General features: G+C 41.8%; 1 protein-coding gene across 1 annotated transcript in view; it reads right to left on the bottom strand.

Annotated features, from left to right (window-relative positions):
* The window catches only part of LOC139759684 (carbohydrate sulfotransferase 5-like), a 23,498-nt gene extending 7,471 nt beyond the window's left edge, over positions 1 to 16,027 (bottom strand). Inside the window, exons 1-7 of the mRNA XM_071682083.1 lie at positions 15,588 to 16,027; positions 11,746 to 11,857; positions 8,042 to 8,241; positions 7,226 to 7,371; positions 3,943 to 4,062; positions 2,977 to 3,142; positions 1,845 to 2,005 (exon numbers count right to left, since the gene is read on the bottom strand). Coding sequence (XP_071538184.1) covers positions 1,845 to 2,005; positions 2,977 to 3,142; positions 3,943 to 4,062; positions 7,226 to 7,371; positions 8,042 to 8,241; positions 11,746 to 11,857; positions 15,588 to 15,629 — 947 coding nt within the window. The 5' untranslated portion in view covers positions 15,630 to 16,027. The remainder of the gene's footprint in view (positions 1 to 1,844; positions 2,006 to 2,976; positions 3,143 to 3,942; positions 4,063 to 7,225; positions 7,372 to 8,041; positions 8,242 to 11,745; positions 11,858 to 15,587) is intronic.
* Between the last annotated feature and the right edge of the window lie 9,132 nt (positions 16,028 to 25,159).

Genomic DNA, 25,159 nt, shown 5'->3' with positions numbered 1-25,159 from the left:
GAGTGTGATGCTATTCTGTGTAATTAAATGTAACGCGAGACCTGACTTGAGTTGCCAGCTAATTAGTTTGGACATTTTTTTCGTATATAGTCCTGGTGACGAACAAAAGAAAAAAAAAAATGTTGGTTTTAAAGAAAATCTATCCACTTCCTGTTCATGAGTTATCTGTGAACATATGATCCCCGCCTTCACCCTATTGTCTGGCGATCACAAAGGTTTCCAAATCCTTTGTAAATGGATTCTTCATGTTATCCATAACATTATGAAGATATCAGGAACAACACCAAAAGGTTCAGAACATTTAGACTTCCCTGAGTTTGTGTACATAGTCTTATATAGCCAACACATGCATACATAGCAGAGCTCAGACGTACATAAACACACATACACATCTACAAGCACGTACACATGGGAGGCAGACAAATGCACACACATAAACACAGTCACTCAAGGATCACTTACTTATATCTAACACAAGACTCTGCGTGTGTGTGTTGCGTATACAGAATGACCTGCATAAGTGTGTGGACTGAAATCTAGTAAACCCACATGTGGGTGAGGCAGAAAGAAGAGATAGCTAACTGGGGCAGAGGGATGAAACGTGTAATCCACTGAAGTGCAGGCTCAGCTTCGCAGCCCACGCAAACCTCCCGATACCCAGGCGGGTAGTACAGTTAATATGGTCCGTCGCTGCCCATCACCTCCCTGAGAGAGAGAGAGAGAGAGAGAGAGAGAGAGAGAGAGAGAGAGAGAGAGAGAGAGAGAGAGAGAGAAAAGAAATCTATACCCAGTAGGATAAAGATGATTACAGCCTCGGAATTTCACAATTTTGGATACCAATAATTGGGTGCTCGTTAGCGGCGCGGGGTACACGGCTCAAACACTCGGACTGGCCATTCGTGTATATGGAGAGAAAAAAGAGAAGTAATGAAATATACATAAATGTCTTTTCTGCTTCACGTCATGAAAGCAACAGCATGAACTGCAAGAGGGAACAGAATCAGCCGACAGGAGACCTGATGAAGCGAATCTGAAAAGAGAAATTCCACAGCTGAGTTTATAAGATTTGTGGGCCTTGTACTATATACATGTGGTCTTATATATATATATATATATATATATATATATATATATATATATATATATATATATATATATATATATATATATATATATATATATATATATATATATATATATATATATATATATATGGCTACGTCTCTTCGTTGTATATCAACCGACTGTTATATTTCTCTCTTGTGTCTCCCCTGATAATGTGATTATTACACGAAAGTGCACTTGGGAACTTATCGTGTTTCATTTTTCCCGTGGACTCTTAGGAATGTATGTATATACACACACACACTACATATTTTCAGCTTATTTGTGGTTTCCCATTTGCATATTTCCATCACGACTAATCCTCATCTTTCCACATCCCTTCAAATCCCATGTCGGCTCCAACTCAGTGCTCCATCCAACTGCTGTTCCACATTATGACGTCTGGTTAGGTCAGGATAGGTGATTCCATCTTGATACCCCTACATTGTGAACCATTAGGAAAGAGGATAGGCTAGGTTAGGTTAGATTCCTTATCATCTGGACTCACTGTGCCTGTCCACTCCTGCTCCTAGAGTGTTAGGTTAGGCTAGATTAGGTTAGATTAGATTAGTATAGGTTAGGTTAGGTTAGGTTAGGTTAGGTTAGATTCCTTATCATCTGGACTCCCTGTACTTATCCACTCCCGCTCCTAGAGTGTTATTACACACAGCCTTGGACCACCATATTTCACGTATTTCCTGAAAGCTTATTTATCTACCCATATTGGCATATGAACTCACCTGTACTCCGAGGCTTTTAGAGAGTCCTGGTTGGAGGCCCGACAGAGACTATCTAGGTCACGGCACGACCGACCTTTACACCAGGGCATCTTAGTCCGTGACTGGACGACCGCCCGGGGGTCACGGGCCAAATGGATCACGCGGAGGTCCAGGGACGGATCCTGTGCAGGAGAGGACGAGAGGAAGTCAAGCGCGTGGTTACGGTCTTAACTCTTCACGCTCCTACGGCCTACTGTAGTTCTACGCTTACTCTCCTACGTCCTGCTATACAGCTATAATGCTAAGCCAAAGTCTTGCGGTATAGCTATACTTGTTTTCCTATGTCTTGCGGTATAGCTAAACTTGTTTTCCCATGTCTTGCCGTATAGCTATACTTGTTTTCCCACGTCTTGCGGTGTAGCTAAACTTGTTTTCCCATGTCTTGCCGTATAGCTATACTTGTTTTCCTATGTCTTGCGGTATAGCTATACTTCGTCTCCCGAGTCATGCTAGGCAACTATACTTTAGGTCTTCCTGTGCAGCTATACTAACTGTGCATTTGAAGGTCTTGATGAATAGCTATACCTGCACTAGTAGGTTTGGCTATAGAGCTATACATACGGTCGAATGTCTTACTATCAATCTACACTTAAACTTTCAGGTCTTCCTATATAGCTACACTTACAGTCAGAGTTCTTGCTCTGAAGCTAGCATTCAAACTCCTTAGTCGACCTATATACTTACTCTTACACTTTTAGATGTTGCTATTCAGCTAACTTTATCGCTCAGGTCTTGCTATACAGTTAGTTTCTGAACTCTCTGATCTTGCGATACAGGTATGTTAACACTATCATGTCTTGCTGTATACCTACATCTACACTCCCAGACGTTCTTACACCCAGTTCACCCTCAACACTACACTCACCCCACGAAATGGGGCCTTTACATAGGTCGGTTGACTGGTTATTTAAGATCCCGTTCTATAGACTATCAGCGTCATTAAGACCGTTAACGTCAAGTTGCAACTTGAACACCTCCTTCAAGCGTTTCAAGATGATTCTAAGACCATATACATGCCTTATCGCTGCGTGTATATAGCCCTTGAATTCATGTAGGTCAACCGGCAATGTATATGTATGATATACGTGAATACCTGAAGGAGATTACTCAGGGCTGCAAGCCTGAGCCTCACAGTCTTAGCCAGGTTGAGTGGGTGGAGGGCGCAAGCGGTAGCAAGCACACCCGGGCTCTGGCAGATGCCTCGTCCACGCCTGCACAAGGTGGCCAAACGGACGTTCTTCTCCAAGAGGAATCTGTACCTGCGGCCACGTCAGGAGGAGAGGTGAGACATTGCGTGATATGAAGGAATGGAAAAAAAAATGAACGAAGTAGTCATATGAATACGTCAGTAAGGTAAGCAGACTTACATAATACATCAGAAGCATTAATAAGACCATTGTATACTTTTGAACGACATACAGTGACGTACAGTACCTCAGACACAGCATATATATAGACCCAAAGGATATTAAGGATGACATAAGAAGGTCTTAGGAAAGGTTAAAAAAAGCATATTCTATACATCATTGAATACTCCAATGGTCACTGCAGACCATAAGATAATTCAAAAGGACACTGGAGGAGGTTGGATATTCCATAGAGATATTGGAGGTCATAAAATACCCTATAAGGACACTGAAAGCCATATACTACGGAAGCCATTAGGGGCAATAGGTTATTCCAGGAAGACATTAGAGGTAATACATTATTCCAGAACACTGTAACGCGGAAGATGCTGCTACGAAAAGACACTGTAGTCCATAAGACACTCCAAGGGGACACTGAGTCCAGATTACTTTGAAAGGATTTGAAATATTTCAGAAGGATGTTGGAAACTACAGGATGTTCCAGAAGGTTATTCCAGGGCGACCCTGGAGGCTACAGGATACTCCAGAAGGAATACTGGAAGATATAGAACACTCCAGAAAGACACTGGAAACTATAGGTTACGTAAGCAGACGCTTCTTTCCTCTTTTCCTCCCTCCAACCCCCCCCCCCCCCCCCCACACACACACACACACACACACACACACACACACGCCCCATGAATGAACCTTACCTCGCTGAGGTGATGTGCTCCAGGTAAGGCCGAGTGCGGGTGTCATAGCGGCAGGTCAAAAGACTCTTCAGCATTCCAGTCGCCAGGGGTTCCAGCTTGCGTGGGACGGCCTCGTTTTCCCTGCCTCATGGGTAAGAATGGGTTAGTAACGGAGGCTTCAGCCTGGTGGGGTGGTCTCATGGGGAAGGGGAGGAGGAAGATGGGTTGAGATCAGGGGGTTTCCAAGCCACGGTTATGGCCGAATGCTTCCAGCCTTATGGGGAAGAGGGAATAGTTAGTACAGTAAACGATGGAACGAAGTAAGACGAGTACATTGGGGGAGAGAGAGAGAGAGAGAGAGAGAGAGAGAGAGAGAGAGAGAGAGAGAGAGAGAGACCACTATAGCCTTATAGTGAGAATTAGTTGTTAGCCAAAGTTATATAACCAAGTTCCACAAACGAATACATTGAATCACCTGCGGAATCTCATACCTTACGCTTGTGGGAAGCAAAATAGAAATGATAACACCATTACAGCTACAAAACCTCGCCATTAGCGTATGTGTGTGTGTGTGTGTGTGTGTGTGTGGAGAGGGAGCGGAGGGGTCGGGGGTGAGTTGGTTCGTGCGTGTGTGCGTGGTTCACGCTCATGTAGTCTTGCGGATATGTTCATAAAACTGTACGGAAGTGTAACCTTTATCTCGCTTGCTGATCACGCCGACCTGGGGTAAAAAAAATATTCAGTTTGCACGCATGTCGGTTCCTCTACTGCCGAGGCGGATGCAAACACAGACGCAGCCACCCACACACCCATCACATACGCTTCCCCCTACGGAAAAGCGAGGGGTAGAAATGATAAACAGCGAGTGAATGAGGTAATTATATATAGGGATTTCGTGGTGAACACAGATAACAGAGCAGCGGTATAGAAGCGTGAGAAATTAAACACTGATTCCTGAAAATGTTAGAGAGAGAGAGAGAGAGAGAGAGAGAGAGAGAGAGAGAGAGAGAGAGAGAGAGAGAGAGGTGTGCATATATATAAGCAAGGAACTCTTTATAGCGGCTTTCCATAGGAAATGTTCCCTGGTGCTGGGCCTCGCCAGCCATCAGAACATCATTAGGAATAAGTCAAGGGAGTATCGAGTGAGGAGGGTCGTCTCGCACGACTATGTTGGGAGGAGGAATTGGGAAGAAATGGAGATCTACGGGGGATAAGGAAGAGGAGGAGGAAGAGGAGGAGGAGGAGGAGGAGGAGGAGGAGGAGGAGGAGGAAAGTATAAGGAAGATCGTCCACGATTGAGCCAGATTCTCCCCACGTAGTGTGGTGGTAGCTAAGGGAAAGGGAGTGGAGGTGATGGAGGATTCACTGTGTCGTTCCAGCCAGCCAGTTTCGAGCCTTTATCTTCAGACAGTTCACGAGGATATCAAGCTAGTATGTTCTCGACGCCGCCATAATTCTTTCCCTCCGTCAAAGCAAAGTTAAATGCGATGGGAGTTCGGTGTCCTGTCCACGTCACACACGCCTGACTAGCCAGCGAGGTATATATGGCTGTGCAGGAGGAGGAGGAGGAGGAAACTGTGTGTGTGTGTGTGTGTGTGTGTGTGTGGTTCTCGAGCCCCGATGGCTTCAACACAGTCCCTCTGGAACCTAAAGGAGAAGACTCAAACACCACACCGAGGCAGTGTAAATGGTCTCATGTGGATCCTAAGTCGTAGTCTAAGATCAGGATCACCTAGCACGTCCGAGGGAGACTACAGAAGCTGTCTAGTCTTAAGATTCATCTGTAAACTCACCAGCAACTGACTGACCTCCTTTCTTAGACGTTCTCTTCGACGTCGCTGCATAGCGAGACGTCGACAATATCTACGAATGACTGACGTCTGTGTGTGTGTGTGTGTGTGTGTGCGTGTTTGTGTGTGTGCGTGCGTTATAATGGTCGATACAACACTGGCAAAAAGTGGTAAAACAAAAGTCAATTACAAGGAAAAAAAATACAGCAAGGATTAACTTGAGCTCCTCACATGTTTCTAGACCCAAGTCTTAAAGGGACCAAGGATGTAGATGGAGGGAGACAGAAAGCCATATGAGCATCCCACAGCTCCAGTGTGCCAAGATATAAGGACGCGTCATAACGGCCAACCCTCGTCTGACTTGTCTCCACACAGAATATATGGGAAGCATCAGGTAGTCGTGCGCCACGAGGAACGGGTCTGAGGATCACACGGGGACAGCTCACGAACACAGTGGCCGAAGGAATACTTGTAGAATAAGGAGATGGAGGCAACGCCACAGGGAATGGAAAGAGATGGTTGAAATGTGGTCGCGGGAGAGTTGATGAAACGAAGGGCTTCTGATTCCACTCTGCTGATGCTGTACCAGTGATTACAGCCTTGTCAATGGACTACCCACTCAAAAGGAGTCCACATTATCCTGCTAATGGAAGGAGAGCTGAGTTGGGCCTGGGGTACTTATAGATGAATGATGAAATGTATGTAATCGTTGTCAAACTGTAGTCGTGCTAGAATCAAGATTTTATCGTACGTTCTCTCTCTCTCTCTCTCTCTCTCTCTCTCTCTCTCTCTCTCTCTCTCTCTCTCTCTCTCTCTCTCTCTCTCTCTCTCTCTCTCTCTCTCTCTCTGAAAGGACCTTAAGAACATTAATAAGAGTTATTCTCACCCAATATTTCCTAATACTCCACTCTTGTCTATTCAGTGCCAGAGTTTTCGAACAACAAAGTTCTGGTCTATGGGCGATTACTTTGAAATATTAGATTATTCTTCCAATTTTCCCTTTTTATAGAGGAACAACTGAAGGTTATAGACATGAGTGGAAGTGTGAGGAAGAACAGAAGCCCTCGATAAGGCAGTCAGATACCTTGAAAGGATTTGGGCTTACATCTTTTGAGTGTAAATACCAAAGGATGAAGGAAGCCATGACACACTTCTCTCTCTCTCTCTCTCTCTCTCTCTCTCTCTCTCTCTCTCTCTCTCTCTCTCTCTCTCTCTCTCTCTCTCTCTCTCTCTCTCTCTCTCTCTCTCGTTGCCAAAAGAAGCTATAAATGAAACTTAGCTTAGAGCTTCTTCTCCTTTATCCAGCTTGCACGTATGCGTAATAGTGGCGACACGTTCGTGAACTGGTGGCAAGAGGTTTGGGGGGTAATAGCAACATTCGCATGCAAAAGTGGCGACACGTACGTGCAGTAGTGGCAACACGTACGGGAAGTGGTGGGTACAAGTCGTGAAGTGATGGCAACACGTACGTGAAGCGATGACAACACGTCCGTGATGAAACGGTGTATACGTACGTCAGATAATGGAAGGGTTCGAAGTGGTAGAACGACCCTGGCCATGTGTTCAGCAGGTCACCTAAGAAGGTAGAACCAGAACGCCAAGTCGTGGCCACCAACACACGCCTAATCTGCCACTCCTCCAGCAACGTCCCCACGCCCGCCTGACGGAAACCAGAGGGCATGGGTAGTTAAGAGTCAAATGGGTAGTTGGGATAAATAGCCTGTTAAGAGGAAGCAAAGAAAGGAGTAGAGATGGGAAAGGGGGATGACTGACTGCTACAGTCAACTGATGGGCTGTTTGGCTTATGGGCTTTGTGGGTAATGGAACAGAGAGAGAGAGAGAGAGAGAGAGAGAGAGAGAGAGAGAGAGAGAGAGAGAGAGAGAGAGAGAGAGAGAGGAAATTCCCTTACAAAAGGCACTCATTCTTTATTTACGTATAATTCTTTAATCCCTTCTACAGCTATATATATATTGCAATCGGTCGATCTGCAGTGCTCAGTGTGCCTGATGTATAATACCCTTTTCCATATGGCTGTGTTGAAACTGAATAGCGATGTCTTTAGTTTGTAAAGATATACACTTAACTATAATCAAGTAGGATGGAAAGACAGAGAGCTGGAGATAAGATAAATAGATACAGAAAAGGAAATAAAGGGTTTAAAGAAAAAAAATACTAAAGTGTAAGTGTTATATAGACGAATCAACAGAAAAAGTATTTATACAGAAAGAGGAACAGAAAGTTACACACACCCACACGCACACACACACACACACACACACACACACACACACACACACACACACACACACACACACACATACACACATACCTGTGAGGAATTGACCTTAGGGTCAAGCCAAGGCGGTAGGTCTTTGCCAAGAAAGTCCCTAAGGACCCTCCTCCTCACGTCCTGGAGCCCACGGGATACCTCCCCGTGTGGGAGCGTCCTACTGGCTTCGGTCCCCAACAACATCTTCTGCAACGACTCCTGCTGCGACCTCTGTCCATCTTCTCCACCTGTCACGCTCGCTGGGAGGAGGAGGAGGAGATATTGGGGTTACGTGAGAGAGAGAGAGAGAGAGAGAGAGAGAGAGAGAGAGAGAGAGAGAGAGAGAGAGAGAGAGAGAGAGAGAGAGAGAGAGAGAGAGAGAGAGAGAGAGAGAGAGAGAGAGAGAGAGAGAGAGAGAGAGAGAGAAGGACATGCAGACAAGGACACGTAAGTTGGGGGGGGGTAACTTTTTCCCGTGTATATTTTTGACGTGCATTGTTACTGATCCGGGCTGGCTTAATGACCAATACAGCTGCCTGCAGCCATTAAATCCTAGAATACAGAGAGAGAGAGAGAGAGAGAGAGAGAGAGAGAGAGAGAGAGAGAGAGAGAGAGAGAGAGAGAGAGAGAGAGAGAGAGAATCACCACCTCAAACCTAATCAGTGGAAAGATCAAGAAGTTGAAAACGTTTAAATGTAATCCGTGGTCATCTCTGTACCTCGATGTATATCATTTCGAACTTCACATTAAGACTAGATTACAACTAAGGCAGAAATTATTACAACGCTCTCCGCGGAGAGGAGGAAGTAGTGTAAATGATTTACGTAGATATTACGGTAAATTGAAGGTTCCAAAAGCATCATCCTAGAGCGTGGTACTTGCATGTCTGTTGTAAAAAGTTCTACCAATTATCATATGTATGTTATTAGTGAAACACAACTAAACATATAACAACCAGTTATAACTAGAAGGCTTCATAGAACAAGTGAATGTTCTACAAGAGAAGGATCGGGGTATATGCTTCACAATCATGCATAAAGTCCAGAGTTTAGTTTAATTTTGCGGTCTGCGATCTAACCTTTGAAAACTCTAAACAGATAATCAGTATTCATGAAAAAAAATTAGATTCTGACGATGAAAAAAAAAAAAGAATGAAAAAAGAAAATAATTGATAAAAAAAAAATGGGCTGTGAGGATCATAGTCATGTATATTTTCGTAGAATGCAGTTTTCAAGATTTTTTTTTTTTTTTGTCCAAAAAAAAGTGTTGAATGATTCGTCTGTCTGTGTGTGGACGGCTTAGTTCCTCCCTCCCTCCCTCCCTCCTCCCTCTCGAAAATTATTTGTGCCCAAGATATCCTCCGTAACCTAAAAAAATCGTTCAGGTTAGGCGCTTCTGTTAATCTATAAGAAGAAGAAAAAGGGAGGGAAAAAAAACTGTATTCCGAAATTTTTGGAAAAGGAAGTGTATGGCAGTTACTAAACACACACACACACACACACACACACTTCAGTATCATCGACAACTCTCTTGACTTCAGTGCCCATCATCAACATTCAGGAGCTGAATAAGGGCCAAGAACGTCACCATGAACCACCACAATATCTCCATGCACATCATCCTGGGTACAAAGAATATCTTGCGCCCCCCTCACCACCACACACTAGCCTGGCCACCTTCCCCCACAGCCAGAGACGGAGACAGCTGCTGGAAGGAGTGCAGAGGCTTGAATTCAATAAACCATTCTTTATCTATTCATTTATTCATTTATTTATCGACAGTCGCACATGCAATGCTCATGTGTGTATTCACAGTTCCTCACAAACTGGATGGATTTGATATGTAGTTTACCGCTGAGGTAGAAGTTTGCGCCTAGGGATTGGGTGAGAGCTAACAAGCATTACTTTGTTCAAAGGATTATCACCCAATCCTCGACCACTGGCAGCGTCCGGTCCACAGATGTATATCATCATCACTGTGTTCTGAACCATGTCTCCACACCCTAGTCTGATATAATGTATATCTCCAAGAGAATTGGACCAGAGATAGCATTGATAATGACATATGATACCTGGTGATGGAAGCTGATTTCCTCCTTCATGTCTCTCTATGATATCAGGATGAGAAGATATCAGGAATGAAAGATATCGCGTCGAAAAAAAAAAGAAGACATTGCTAAGAAAAGATATCCTTGGCTAGGGGGACTTAATGAGCGCATCGACACACAAGTCGAGTTGAAGACAACTTGAAGGGGGGGGTGTCTAATTAGTTTTCAACGCCCTAGTGAAGAGTCGCTTTTCAATGAACTGAACCGCACTGAGATACGGAGGATGAGGATTTTCTTTCTCTCTCTCTCTCTCTCTCTCTCTCTCTCTCTCTCTCTCTCTCTCTCTCTCTCTCTCTCTCTCTCTCTCTCTCTCTCTCTCTCTCTCTCTCTCTCTCTCTCTCTCTCTCTCTTTCTGAATGACTAGTAAGCTCCTTCATCACTCTTATAAATGTCATTCTTTACTCTTCGTCGTCATATTTGTCGTCCCCTCCCACGTATAAGTCGTTCTAACTACGATGACAGAACCAGAATCAATTGTCGTTTGGACAGCGAGCAATCTCCCATCTCTGGAAATTATCAAATCATGTCATTTTTCACCATCTTTTAACAGATGATTAGAAATCCTGACACTGTCGGAGACTTATAAATCAATTTCTTCCAGTTGATTGTGGATTACGAACAGGAAAAAGAATTTAAAAAAGAATAGCAACGTAAATCTTTTTTTTTTTTTCCTATACCCAGGATTACACCTGAGCATTTGAAAAGATTGAGAGAAAGCTGGGAGAGAAGTGAGCTAAAGTTTGACTCGTCTGTGAGCTAAATTTAGCTTGCCCATGACTCAAGCTGATGAGCCATCTCCCCTTGCATACACAGGAGACACGCTAGCCAGACAAGCATCTCTCCTGCAGAAAGACAGTGTCGTTTTCTTGGAGGAGGGAACTTAAGGGAATCTGGAAAGACTGGTGTGAGGAGGACAAGAGCGAGGATAGTGAAGGTGAGGAAGAACACAGGCAAGGGTAGTGATGATGATGATAAAGAAGAAGAAGAAGAAGAAGAAGAAGAAGAAGAAGAAGAAGAAGAAGAAGAAGAAGAAGAAGAAGAAGAAAGCGATAAAAGAGGAAAAGAAGAAATACATAGATTTTACCTAACAATAGTAGTAATGATAACTGTAAGACTGCAAGTACTTCTCCTACTACTACTACTAATTCTAATAATAATAATGATAATAATAATAATAATGATAATAATAATAATAATAATAATGATAACAATAATGATAATAATAATAATAATAATAATAGTAATAATCATAATAATAATGATAATAATAATCATAATAATAATAATAATAATAATAATAATAATAATAATAATAATAATAATAATAATAATAATAATAATGATAATAATAATAACAATGATAATAATAATAATAATAGTAATAATGATAATAATAATGATAATAATAATAATGATAATAATAATGATGAAAATAGTAATAATGATGATAATGATAATGTTAATAACAATAATGATAATAATAACAATAACATTAATACAGTTGCCATTAGAAATCAAAATGATGATGACAGCACCAATGATATTATAAGCTACAGTCACCACGGGGATGAAAATATAAGGAAAGATAAGTTTATAGATGAGTTGATTACCATGGCTGCCACTAGCGCAGCACCCATAGCTTGACATCTATACTCACGAAGGAACCTGAAGGACTGGCTGCTTGTGAAGGAGAGGTGTTGTCGGTGGGTCAGCATGAGGACACCCATCCACACCACAAGCACAAGATACAAGGGCTTGTAGCCCACTTTCTGCAGGAAGAAGGAGAGAAATTATAGCTCACCCTGCTGGGAGATAAATCCCTCAGTGCGGTGTGTCAGGTAGGTTATGAGTTTTTTTTTTTTGAAGACAAAAAGAGAAATGGGAGTGTTTTGGATATCAGGTTCTCGAGGAAGGGTTGAGGTTCGAAGGGTTTCAAATGGATGTTGTATATTTCACCCACTGTTGTTAGAGATGGGTTAAAGAGTCGTAGATGTTGGTGAGTTAGATTTCCTAAGAGATGGGAGGAGGGAGGAACAATGGATTGTTTTTCACTGTTTTTTGCGGGTATTTATTTCTGGCCAGTTAGTGCGAAGGAAAGTCTGAGTGGTTTGTATGTTCTTCAGTGTCTATGAGGATAATGAACTTGTTATCTGCTATCTAGGAGAAGGAGAGGGCTTGTGGTACAGGTGTTTGTAGATTAGAAGATGGACAATGTACATAGCGAGCCTGAATGTGATCCTAAAATTATCTTGAGCACCTGAAGAAGGTGTTCAAGATTTTTCGGTTGGTGAGATGAGCGTACTTGACGATGACGACCATAATGACCCTGGTAGTTGTCAGACCTAAAACTTAACTCCACAGCCAACCAGCCCAGATAAGAATCCAAGATGAGGATAGAAGTTTGGATAATACATGGACTTGTACTTGAAATACAAATATCAGAATCTGTGTCCATCTTCCGAGGGGAAGTACTAAAGCCTGCAACTCACACTCTTGAAATGTGAACACACGGCATCTCTTGACTGTGTACTACAAACAAGTGTTTCAGAGTCACTGTCATGCATGAGGCAGTGTTAAAACTACGACGGTGACAGATCACTACCATGGGGAACCCTGCAAGGGGACTGTCCGTCTCAGTAGCCCGGCCATGTATTGTGCTAGTGATTTTTGGTGAAAGAGAAATGTTCCAATGAACTTGCTTTCCTCAAGTCGAGGCGTCACATCACTATACAAAATTTTGTCTGAAAATCCTTATTCGTACGCAAGAGACGATATTAATCATTTAGTGTTTTGCATATGGGAAATTCTCGGTCTGTGATGTTTGATATCGACTCACTTCTCCCTCATGCCAAACGCAGGTCGTGTGCCATGACGTCACAGCAACAGCGGCAGCAACGCTAATAAGAAACGCTTCATCGCCTCTGAACAGAAAATGACATGGGGATTGGCATATCAATTATAAGAGCTGTGTGATGCAGTAGGCAAATGCCAGCTCAGAGCTGATCCCGTTCGTGTCAAATGCGTCCTCCAGACAGCACCGTCATTAGCGTAAATACTCTGGTGTTTGTGAATTACGTAATGGTATATAACTAAAGTAAAATATAGACATCAACTCTTTGATTAAAGACTCTAAGCTTGTTGTTTAGGTCATGGTGTCTCACTCTGTCAGAGGTTATTCTAATCATAATTTGATGGATTGGCACACCGATGATAAATCTGTTATTGCTTTTAGATACTTGAAATATGTTGATGAATTACAAGAGAACACGTGATTCCTGAATATGTAGTTCGCCATAAGGAAAATAGAACACGGAACACAAGGATGAATCTCCGTCCATTTTCCCTGGGCAAAGTTAAGATATGTCAGTTAACACAGACAATTATTATAAAGACAAAATTAATATCATTTAATTCCTCATTTATTGATACCCTCCTCTGAAGATATTTTATTTCAGGAACTTCTTTATTCATTAGATGACACTCTTTCACGTTTATCCCCTCATTGATAACCTATTTCTTTTTTTTCTTTTTACAAAATGTCTATCAAAATTATTTCAGCGTATCGTAAATGTTAGTTCGAATCTCAGTTCACCACTGCATTTACGGGTCCCTTTGGATATTATTCTCCTTACGTGTGTGCCACAGACCAGAGGAAACTGTTACTATAGTGTGCAACAGACCAGAGGAAACTGTTACTATAGTGTGCAACAGACCAGAGGAAACTGTTACTATAGTGTGCAACAGACCAGAGGTAACTGTTACTATAGTGTGCAACAGACCAGAGGTAACTGTTACTATAGTGTAATCACCTGTTTGTCATAACTTCTCTGCACTGTGTGGGGAGGGGGTTCTACACTCGTCAGCCCCCCACATCTCTTCAACTTCTTTCTCTTTTACAGACCTTTTTAAAACTTGCTTTTGTTTATGCATGTGTGTCAGTGTGTGTGTGTGTGTGTGTGTGTGTGTGTGTGTGTGTGTGTGTGTGTGTGTGTGTGTGTAGAGGGAATGTTTGCCGGGGACACATACTCTATTTTTGAACGACATAAATAGAAAATTACTATATTCTTTACCTCCAAAGTAACCCTATGCCTCACTCTGATTAGAACAGGCCTCGTTTCTGCTGTATCAGAAAATAAGTATATTGATTTTTCCTACCGTACTCAAAGCCTGATGACCCTAAACACTTAAGTCTTAGAATAGTCGAGAATTACTCCTATCATACGTATTCCTATCATACGTATGTCAGACTAAGCATACTACGAGTTCTCATTTGTTTACCACCACATGCGTATGATAACTTAGTTTATCGTACTAATCTACGGAGAATTATCTTGTATTATTGTGTATTTAGCAATTATCTTGTATCATTTTGTATTTTGTAATTATCTTGTATCATTTTGTATTTTGCAATTATCTTGTATCATTTTGTATTTTGCAATTATCTTGTATCATTTTGTATTTTGCAATTATCTTGTATCATTTTGTAATTCTATACATTCCTTATCATCCATTCAATTATCTAATCACTTGCTATTCGTACTGTATTGTCTCTCCCTTCCTTCTAAACACTAAGGTATGATGTCCTGAGCACTGGATTACATGTAATCCTGCCTTTGTAATCACTTGGTCAATTGTAATCCGCTGCATTACTATAATCCCTCAGATACCTGTAATCCTTTGCTCTCAGGCAATCCTCACTTTTTTTGGCAAACATCCCGTTGCTAATCATTAATCCTTCACATCCCACTATATTCTAACACCATTATATTCTAAGGTACAAGTAATCACATAGTTACTGATAAATCCTACAATCTCTAGTCTTTATCTTAGTCACTGAGAAACTTCCCAGATCTATAGATGATTAGCCAGTAAATCCAATTAATCCCCTGATTACCGGTCAATCGTCGTTCATTAAGACTCGCACCTGCTTCAATAATCCACGGGAAGACAGATTACATTAAAAAAAAGAATTAGGAGAAAAAAAATCTCCGTTAACATCCTTATTTTGGGAATGAAATGGTCGAAATACTTATCTGATCAGGGATTTAAGTAAGGGAGTAAGTATGATTATTCGTATTCGGAACAATTTAAAGACATACTTCTCTTTGAGGGTAACATGGAAAAGTTTGTGGTATATTGTTAATAGATTATTAAACATCGAATTAACAACGGGACTACTTAACTGCTTCGTTTACCAGCAACAACACTACACTTTATGACGTGTTCTCCCGTCCGGTGGACGTGGCCGGCTTCCTAAGCGCTGCGAAACCACCTTTGTCCCCCTTTATATAGAGGGAACTTTTGGGGTAGGAGGTAAGGTCTGTGGGGCCCGGTTGTAGATGAAAGGTGATTCTGATGCAGCTGGAGAATGGATATAAGCGAATGAGGCCTTTTTTCCCCCCCCATCTATCTGCTCCCAGCGCTGCCTCGGTAACGCGGGAAACGACAAGATTTCACCGTAATAATCTGTAGTTAATACAATAACTGAAGATATCTTACCTGTTTTCTCAGTATCCTGAGGACGACCCGATAGGACGGCATCTCTCGTTGCGTCAGCTCCTTGTCCTAATCTTCCATAACACACACACACACACACACACACACACACACACACACACACACACACGGGAGAAGAAGAGTTCAAGGGTCAAGACCTTACGACCATCTTGAGACTGGAAGACTGTCTTACGTTACCGTTACGGAGATTAGAGAATCTCTTTTCAATTTCTGTCTTTCGAGTTACTTAAGTCTTAAGATTCTCTTAATTTATCTCAGGTTATTGTAACTGGTTAATTCTCGTCACTTTGATTCATATAGTCTTTTAGATCCTGATGACTATGATTTCTCAAGAGTTATTCAAGACTGGGGGAGGAATTATTTCAATATCATTTAAATATTACAATACTGCCACAGTCCTTCTCCAACTGCTTAATCTTCCTCACGAGAAAAAGAAGAGGGAAAATAGACTGCAGGATGGTTCTGGCCACCACAACTCCTCACTTCCACCACAGCTCCTCACTTCCACCACAGCGCCTCACCTCCACCACAGCGCCTCACTTCCACCACAGCGCCTCGCTTCCACCACAGCGCCTTACTTTCACCATAGCGCCTTAGATCCACCACAGCGCCTTAGATCCACCACAGCGCCTCAGATCCACCACAGCGCCTCAGATCCACCACAGCACTTCAGATCCACCACAGCGCCTCAGGTCACATTACTAGATAAACGATGAGCGACAGAGCCACCCACGGACTGTCAAAGTCACTGATAGATATCCACCCGGAGAAGAAGGGTCGACGAGGATGTTAAAAGCCTCGCTCTTTCTCACTTCCCGTTGTACCTAACCTCATTCTTCCTCTCAATATCACGTATGTCACTCACATTCTATTCCCGGTAAATCTTCCTGAAGTGTAGTCTTTGGTATATTCACCAAGTCATCCTTATTCCCAAGCCAATCGATGTCTCGGTGAAGACTTTTTGATATTTATTTTTCAGTTTTTTGCTCTTGTGTTCAACTTTAGTGGATGCCTGTGCTAAGGGAAGGTGCGGCAACTTTGAATTTCTTAATTTTGATCGCGAATTTCTATGATATACAGATTTTCTTTTTACGGTCTGTGAAGTAACTCAACTTTCCCTGCTGTCTTAGAACGGAAAAGATAAGAATTGAAAGGTCAGATTACGATCAAACATTTTCTTGGCTCTTTACTGGAAATCTTTCGTCTTCAGGGGATCACTCAGGAATCACTGAGATTGTCTTGCCTCGAGAGAAGGACTTTGCTGAGACACATCTCGTGGGTTATCTTTGTTCCTCATGGAAAAGATTTCGCTCACTTTGTCTGTGGTTTGGATAATACGTCAGTGCAGTAACAGACACTTATCTGAGGACGTATACAGACTCAGCTGGTCTTTCAATCGTAAGCTACCTATAAGACACGATAAATTCCCTATTTGATAAACTTCCATCATGGCCCAACTAAACTCGGCTGACAAATCTCCATTACAACTCATCATTCAGAAAAAAAAATATATCCAATACAAAGCAATGGACATTAACTAAACCACCTGTGCTAAAGACCCAGCTAGCCAACTCATTAAACCCAGAACAAAACTTATGATAAAACCTCTCCAAAATCACGCAACGTAACCTTGATATATATCTGTTAAACCTCCACACTGTACCCTATGAGGCCTCAGCTTGCGGAAAACCTTTCCCATACCCCAACATCCGACAGAGTACAGATGATGTAATTCGGTGCTTATGAAACTGATTGACTGGCCATAAGCAAAGAGTAGTGTTTAACGGTCGAGCCTTATAGTGGTTAGACGTAACAAGTGGGGTGCCACGGGGATCAATCTTGTGACCATTTCTGCTTCTGATGTTTGCCAGTGACAATGATAAAGGAATATGCTGCGAGATAACAAAATTTGCAGCCTACGCTGGGAAACGAAGCTGCAACAGAAATCAAATACCGACATTTGTAAGCTAACTTAAATTGACTGACTGACTGTGTTCGTGGATGGCGAATGAACTGTAGTATCGAGACTCGCACATTCATACATATCAGTTCGGCAGATACAAAGAAAAAAAACATGAACGAAGATTCAGTATGAATTCACTGGAAATGTATAACGTAAATGAGAAAAAAGATATAGACATGATAAGCGGCAATGACCTAAAGTTCAGTGAACTGTAAGAAAAAATAAAGAAAAAATGAGCCAAATTCTAGGTGATATAGGAGGGGAATTCTATCTTAAGTCAAAAGAAAATAACTCTCTCTTGAAGATCACCTTCTAGGTCCCCATCTGGAATATTGGATTTAGTTTTAACGATTCTGCTTGAAAACAGACATAGATGGACCAGAGTACACAGCAACGAGCTGCCAAGATGATTCCAGGACTAGGAAAAAAGAAATCTTATGAGAAGTCCGTAAGACCTAAACTTTAGCTTAGAAAGAGAAAAAGGGCAGAAACTGAACTGAGACAGGTACTCCGAATGGTCAAAGGCTTTGACATTCATGATCTACACAGTTAATTAAAGATGGATTAGTCTGACCTCACTCTTGTCAATGGACATACGCTCGAGGGTAAACCCCTGACTGCAAATGAAGCAAGGATACATCTACTCGAACAGGATTGAGAACATGTGGAATGATTCACCCACAGGAGTGATTGAAAGTAACATCATAGACACGTCTGGAAAAAAAAAAACTTGACAAATAATGAGCTTCAAACCCAAGAGAGACATTATTTGCTCTCGAGTAGATATACAAAGTCTACAGGTATTTCTCCTCTGTTCCTTGAACTCTACTGCCATCACAAACAACCTCGAAAGGATCCAATGGGTTTCTTGCCATCTATATTCCAATATACAAAGCAATAGACCGACAAAACACCAATTACGCCACCTCTATTACACCTTCGTCGAACCTCAGCACCTACACTACACGAACCTTAGCTATAGTATCCACTATATAGCCCAACAAGGCTTCAGCTATACCACCTGTACGCTATAACCCCCCCCACCTCCCCAAAGCTAAAGTAGCAATGCCTCCTCTGTATTACACGAAGGTGGGGGAAAAAAAATCATTTAATCCACGAGGGACCGCCATAACTTATCCCACAACTGGAATAAGAGCTCATAAAGTGTATATTGGGCCCTGAGGTCTTCCCTTCGGCAGGAGAGAGGGCTGATGAAGGGCTAGCGCGCCCACCTCATCGCAATATCAGTTTACCTCCTCATAAAGCGCGTCGTAGGCCCCACTGCTGTGTTTACCCTGGCCTGAGTCTACTGTGTGTTGGAGCAAAAGGGAAAGGACGGACAGGGGGTTAGGGGGAAGGGATTCTAAAGGGAAAAGGGAGGCTGGGATGTGCGCGTTTGTATGTTAGGGTAAGGTAAGGGCATCTTGTTAAGGGAAAGGGACTGGAATAGGTGTGTTAGGGGTGAAGGAAGGGCATTAGAAGATTGAGACTTAAGATGAGAAACTTTAAGCAGAAACTTTGCCTATTGAAGTTGTGATGAAAAGGAGTGAGACGTAATAAAGGAGGAGAGAGAGAGAGGATATACAGAAAGAGAGAGAGAAAGAGGTGGAGGAGGAACAGGGGAAGGAGGAAGATAGAGAGAGAGAATAAAAATGAGTGGAAAAAGAGGGAGAGAAATAGAAAACAGAGAAGCATCTATCACCTGAAATGTCATCCAACCATCCTATTCCCCGCGATGAAAATTAAACTGTATCTTGAAAATGTCAGAATGATATTCACTGAATCCTTGCAGCTCAACAAATCCTAAAAAGTCCTGACTGCTGTACCCGGCAGCATTTGTGATCATAAGTGATAGCAAAAGCATAATGACGTCAAAAGTTTCCTTCCGTAGCGAGAGAATTTAATAGAGATACCTAAGGTGCTGTTAGTCTATGCAATATACGAACAGGGAATGTATGAGAATATTGGAATGTTTTCGAATGGCAGATGAAAATGAGTGAGGGATGAAAGAAAAAAAAATATATGGAGTGTCTTGTATACACCGTTGGAAACAGGGGGAGGTGGGGAGGAAAGATCTTCGCTTTTATGAGGTACTCAAAAAGCTGGAAGAGAATTTTTATTTTTGAGAAGCTCGTTCTATCTTTTCGCCAGTGTTGGGGGGAAATGGCGATGATGTATGTCAAAGGTGATGGATAGATCGGCAGCCATAAACATGCACACAAACACAGGCACGTGACCAAACAAGCAGATGCAATTATTTAAGCGAACACACACACACACACACACACACACACACACACACACACGGGTCTCCATTGAGTAGTAGTTAGCTTTGCTGACCATGAGTCATTACCACAGGCCTCTTGGGTTGGAATCCCGGGCGCGGCAGTAGGCCAACACCTAATCTCAGCTTTTCTTCCCTCTCTCGAAGCTAGTCGATAAATGGGTACCTGGTGTGTGTGTGTGTGTGTGTGTGTGTGTGTGTGTGTATCAACCTACATTTATGATATATGACTCCATAAAACTATAAAAGATGATTTCAGATTAACATATATATATATATATATATATATATATATATATATATATATATATATATATATATATATATATATATATATATATATATATATATATATATATATATATATATATATATATATATATATATATATATATATATATATATATATATACTGCATACTTTTGATAACGAAATATATATGTATATATATTTTCGTCAAACACAAACAGAGAAGAAGATTTTATAATGAAAACGAAAGGTATGACAAAAATGTGCCCTGGGGATGAAGGGAGGGGGAGGGGGGTGGAGAGTGGAGGGGGGAGGGAGGTGGGGGGATGAAGGGAGGGGAGGGGAGGGGGAGGGGGGGAACAGAGGGAAACAATTGGATATGAGTGAACGTTTGACAGTCTGTAACAATTTCAAATATTCATAGCAATTTCTATTGTATGAGAGACTCTGTGGTTGGTGGGTGAAATGAAAACTCTCTCTCTCTCTCTCCCTCTCCCTCCCTCTCTCTCTCTCTCTCTCTCTCTCTCTCTCTCTCTCTCTCTCTCTCTCTCTCTCTCTATCTCTCTCTCTCTAGGAGAGGACGTGACAGGCAGCCGCTACCGACCAGGGAGGCAGTACTACAACCCGCCTGGGCATCAGTAAGGATAGTGGCTTCGACTCATTGGGCCAAAGCACTTCAGAGACCGTCAAGTTCCCTTCCTTGACTCGGGTTGTTTCTCTTATTTCCGCCACACGAAACAAGCAGGTCGCTGACATTCATTCCACAAATGGCACCCTCTCCATCTCACACATACCACATAAAACGATCGAAATTGTGGCCTAAAACTGACCACAGCGACTTAATAAGAGTTTCCTTGAGGGGGTTCAGATGGGCAGGCGATCACCTGATCGACATCCATCACCACCATGGCTTTGTACCGACCAGTGCTACGCAGACACGACAATTGCCCTATACTTATTACTGTAAATGTTATCAATAATCCAAGTGCACATGCTAGGAAATCACATGCCCTTTCTCCCCTAATTATATCATTTCTGATTAGTTCATAATCATAGCAAACTGATTGAACCATTCTAGGCTTATGATAGATTCTAATCATTTATTGGATAAGGCAACCTGCGTAATTATGGATCCTATGATTATATATGCAAATAAAAATCTCAGCATGTGATTGACATAAATGTAATTTCTATGGTTTAATTTCCTAATTACATCATTAAATGGACAGTTGAATGAGTAATGGGATCAAATAGATAAGATATTGAATAGCTTCGGCTGGAAGATGAAATCATCTTTGCTCTAAATAGAGTGAAACACAGTTTAGAAATTCATGTCAAATTCTAATTCTATACAGATTCTGGCAAGTCAAGAGTCTCGCCTTGGGGTCATGAGAGACATGAGGGAGACATGGGAGAATATACATCATGTGAGATGAAGAGGAGTGATAGTAAATGAGGAAGCAAGGAAAAGATAAGTTTCAGTAGATGAATGATGAAACAGTGGATAAGAATGAGGGAGGGAGATAATTCTATAAGGATGGGTAAGAGAGATAATAGGAGAGATAATATATAGAAGAAAGCAGAGAGAAGAGACATCATCAAAGGATAAAAAAAGAGGCAATTGTGGAATGGATAGGAGTGAAAATAGCGGCGATAAATAGGAAAGAGAAAATGGAAACATGAAAGAGAGAGAAATGGGGAAGACAGAGGAGAGAAACAATATCAGAGGATGAAGAAAAGAGACAATAACGAAGTTGAAGGAGGGGGAGATAATAGAAATGATAGACAGAAGAAAGACTCGGAGGTTATGATACATAAAGGAGGACCCATTTGATGAATTACTGGCCTTGGTACATCTACCACGTATACTGTATTTAGGTATGATACAGCGATACCGGTACACGCTGATGTACATTACGTGAAGTAGGATGGACAGATTAAGATAAGTAGATGAGGATACATGAGGGATATCACGTCTCAGGATACAGTGGGAGAAGATGTATGAACCTGTACATATAAAGGCGAATACAGAAGACAGAGTACATCGTTACAGTGCAGAATAAAGTGTGGGATATATTTTATTCTTATTCGAATGATTGGGTAGAACACATAGAAAAAATCCATAGGAAGAATATACGTAATTGGATGCAGAGAGTATGGTACACATATGTATACAATACATAAGGTACACAAATGTATACATTACATTACACAGAATAGAATAACTGGTGTATGACTTAAGAAGAATACATAGTGTCGAATACAATGTATATAAGAATACAGTGGAAATATTCTCACATGCCTCAAAACACTATATGTGATACAAAATCAGTGTGAAAATTACGTAGACAATTTGTAAATTGATAATTACCACAACGACGGCATCGAGGGAGAGGAATGAAAAAAAGAAAAGACAAAATGCTATTTGAGGAACGGGTCTTTACTGAAACATCAAATAAACAAGAAGTCCAACATCATCGCTTTTTGCCAAGCCTACCTACCCGGCTGAGTGTGTAGCTGCCGAATATACAAACGAACATTTGGGCAAAAATGCAAAAATATGAGAGGGTTTTAGAAAATTTGCGTCTTATCATTAGACGCAGAGGAGGTTGGTATTAGGGCAATAGTGCCATTTCTTGCGAATTTTTAGCAGGTATGATAACAGATTCCTGTGGGCATAGTGTGGTGATCATAACCCGAGGGAAAATGTCTTTTATATATGTGTTTACATATGTGTGTGTGTGTGTGTGTGTGTGTGTGTGTGTGTGTGTGTGTGTGTGTGTGTGTTTCTTTGTCTCTTCTCACCCTCAGATCTTACCCATTTCTCCTCATCTTTGCACTTCCCAAATTTACTCCTCGCCTCTTTATATTTCCAGTTCCCTTCTTATGTAACTCCTCCTCCTCCTCTTCCTCCTCCTCTTCCTCTTTCCTCCCCAAACCATTAACTCCCTCATCCTCTCCCTTCGTACCCACCCCACCCCAACACCCACAATGCCCACTCCTCCAAGAACACCTCCCAACCCCCCACCACCACCACAAGCTCCACCATCCTGCCATATAAACAACTTTTAATTATTTCTGTCTTATCTTGGGCCAGCTCAGCACGGGGAGGCCATACTTCACCTTCCGTCCCATTGGCTTGTTGCAGCGTGTGTGCTCCTGCTCCTGCTGGTGCTGTCCACCTGGCTGCGCATGCGCTCTTACCTCTCAATCCATCACTCCTCTTCCTTTCCCTTTAACGCTTTTACTTTTCTTCCGCTATCACCAACTTCTCCCCCTCCATATTTTCATACTTATTCGCCATTTCCCGCGTTAGTGAGGTAGCATTAAGACCTTAGACGTTAGATATAAACGCCTAAGAATGTTTACACCACTTCAGAATCATATATCCAAACCTTTGACACTTCTCGTACGTTTCCCGGAAATATTTTCGATTCTTGTTTCACTTTCATATCGTATTTCCAGCGCTCAGCACTTCTGGTGTCACACATCTAGCCAAGGGGTAACTGAACCTCTCCTCTGCATTTTCCTTTTCTGGCCACGTAGCGCACGTATCCACACCACATCTGTGTACACCTGAGACAGATGTCCAGTACCTCCCATGAGTGTAATTGAGCGAGTTAGTTATCAGGGTAATTAGCTGGGCTGGCAAGTGCCTCCCCCCCCCCCCCCCGCCCCCTTTATGTATAATGATTCGTTGATTTGGACGCTTGTGGTAAACCTTAATTAAGGCCTGCTGATTGAAGGATTGATAAATAGATAGCTATTTAGTGATATATGCATATATGTAGATAGATTGGAAGACAGTCAAGGAAATCATAGATAGATAGATTGATAGATAGATAGATAGATAGATAGATAGATAGGTAGATAGATGATAGATAGATATATAGATGATAGATAGATAGATAGATAGATGTAGATATAGATATGCATCTACCTTCAACAACCTATCCAAGTATTCATATGAATATGTTTCCTTCAGTAAACTATTACAGGCGAAAATTGTGTGTCATACAAATTGTCGGGAATAAAACTCTTTTTTATTTCTGGGTTTGTTATGCTTCGTCTCACCGCAGGATCTGGGACATAACGATATATATTCACTGGTAGTTAATGTAATTCGTAATTAAGTACTGCCAACCCTTTAATTAGTATGTTATGCTGCCTGGATATTCATACAGTTCGTTAATTACTTGCCTTCACCTCCATCCGCCAGGTGTCACGACCATCGCTGAACTCGTTCGTTATTTCAGAAATTAACGTACCTTGGCTGTCGTGTGTTTTCTTTGCCAATATGACACAGGGTAAAACTGATGCCTTTCCTTGTAGCCGTCCCGGATGAAAGACAGAATAAAGAGCATGAAAAGAGAAGGTAAGAAGAGATTAATCAGGGTTTCTCAGGTGTTTATAAACCTGACTTTTAAAGGTTGGATGGTGAAAGAGGGAGAGACAATATAATAGAAGAGGATTGTGGAAAGTGAGACTGGGAGAGACAAAATAATAGGCGAGAGTTACACAACATGGTTGTTTTGTGGGGAAGAAAAGAGTGAGGTATGATAACGGTCAATCCTCGTGTATCTGGTCCCCCATGTAAACTGTGGGAAGCAACAACCATTTGCTTGCTGTGAGTCCAGGTTATCTATAGTGGCTGGGACATAATCACAGACAGATCATGAGAGCAGTGGCCGAAATTGCTAACCTGGAGAGAGAGAGAGAGAGAGAGAGAGAGAGAGAGAGAGAGAGAGAGAGAGAGAGAGAGAGAGAGAGAGAGAGGAAAGCATCATCATGACAGAGAGATGATGATGATGATTAAAGAGAAGTGGCAGCGGGAGATTTCATGAGGGAATCTTCTTCTTTTAATCCACTCTGGCCAGGAGGTAATTGTCGGAATAGTCACTGCTTTAGATACAAGAGCAGTACTCCATACTGGGACGAAAACAACCCCTGTAGATGTGGCCATAGCAACTCACAAAAAAAATAGTTTTGGCACCTATGTAAATTCCCACACTGCTGAGAGGCAACATTAGGTGATAGTCATTATATTGGATTTCCAGA

Source organism: Panulirus ornatus, chromosome 33 (genome assembly GCF_036320965.1).
Source record: "Panulirus ornatus isolate Po-2019 chromosome 33, ASM3632096v1, whole genome shotgun sequence".
In the NCBI taxonomy this organism is placed as follows: domain Eukaryota; kingdom Metazoa; phylum Arthropoda; class Malacostraca; order Decapoda; family Palinuridae; genus Panulirus; species Panulirus ornatus.
The sequence above is the reverse complement of the archived record's forward strand: the minus strand, read 5'-3'. Positions and strand labels throughout refer to the sequence as shown.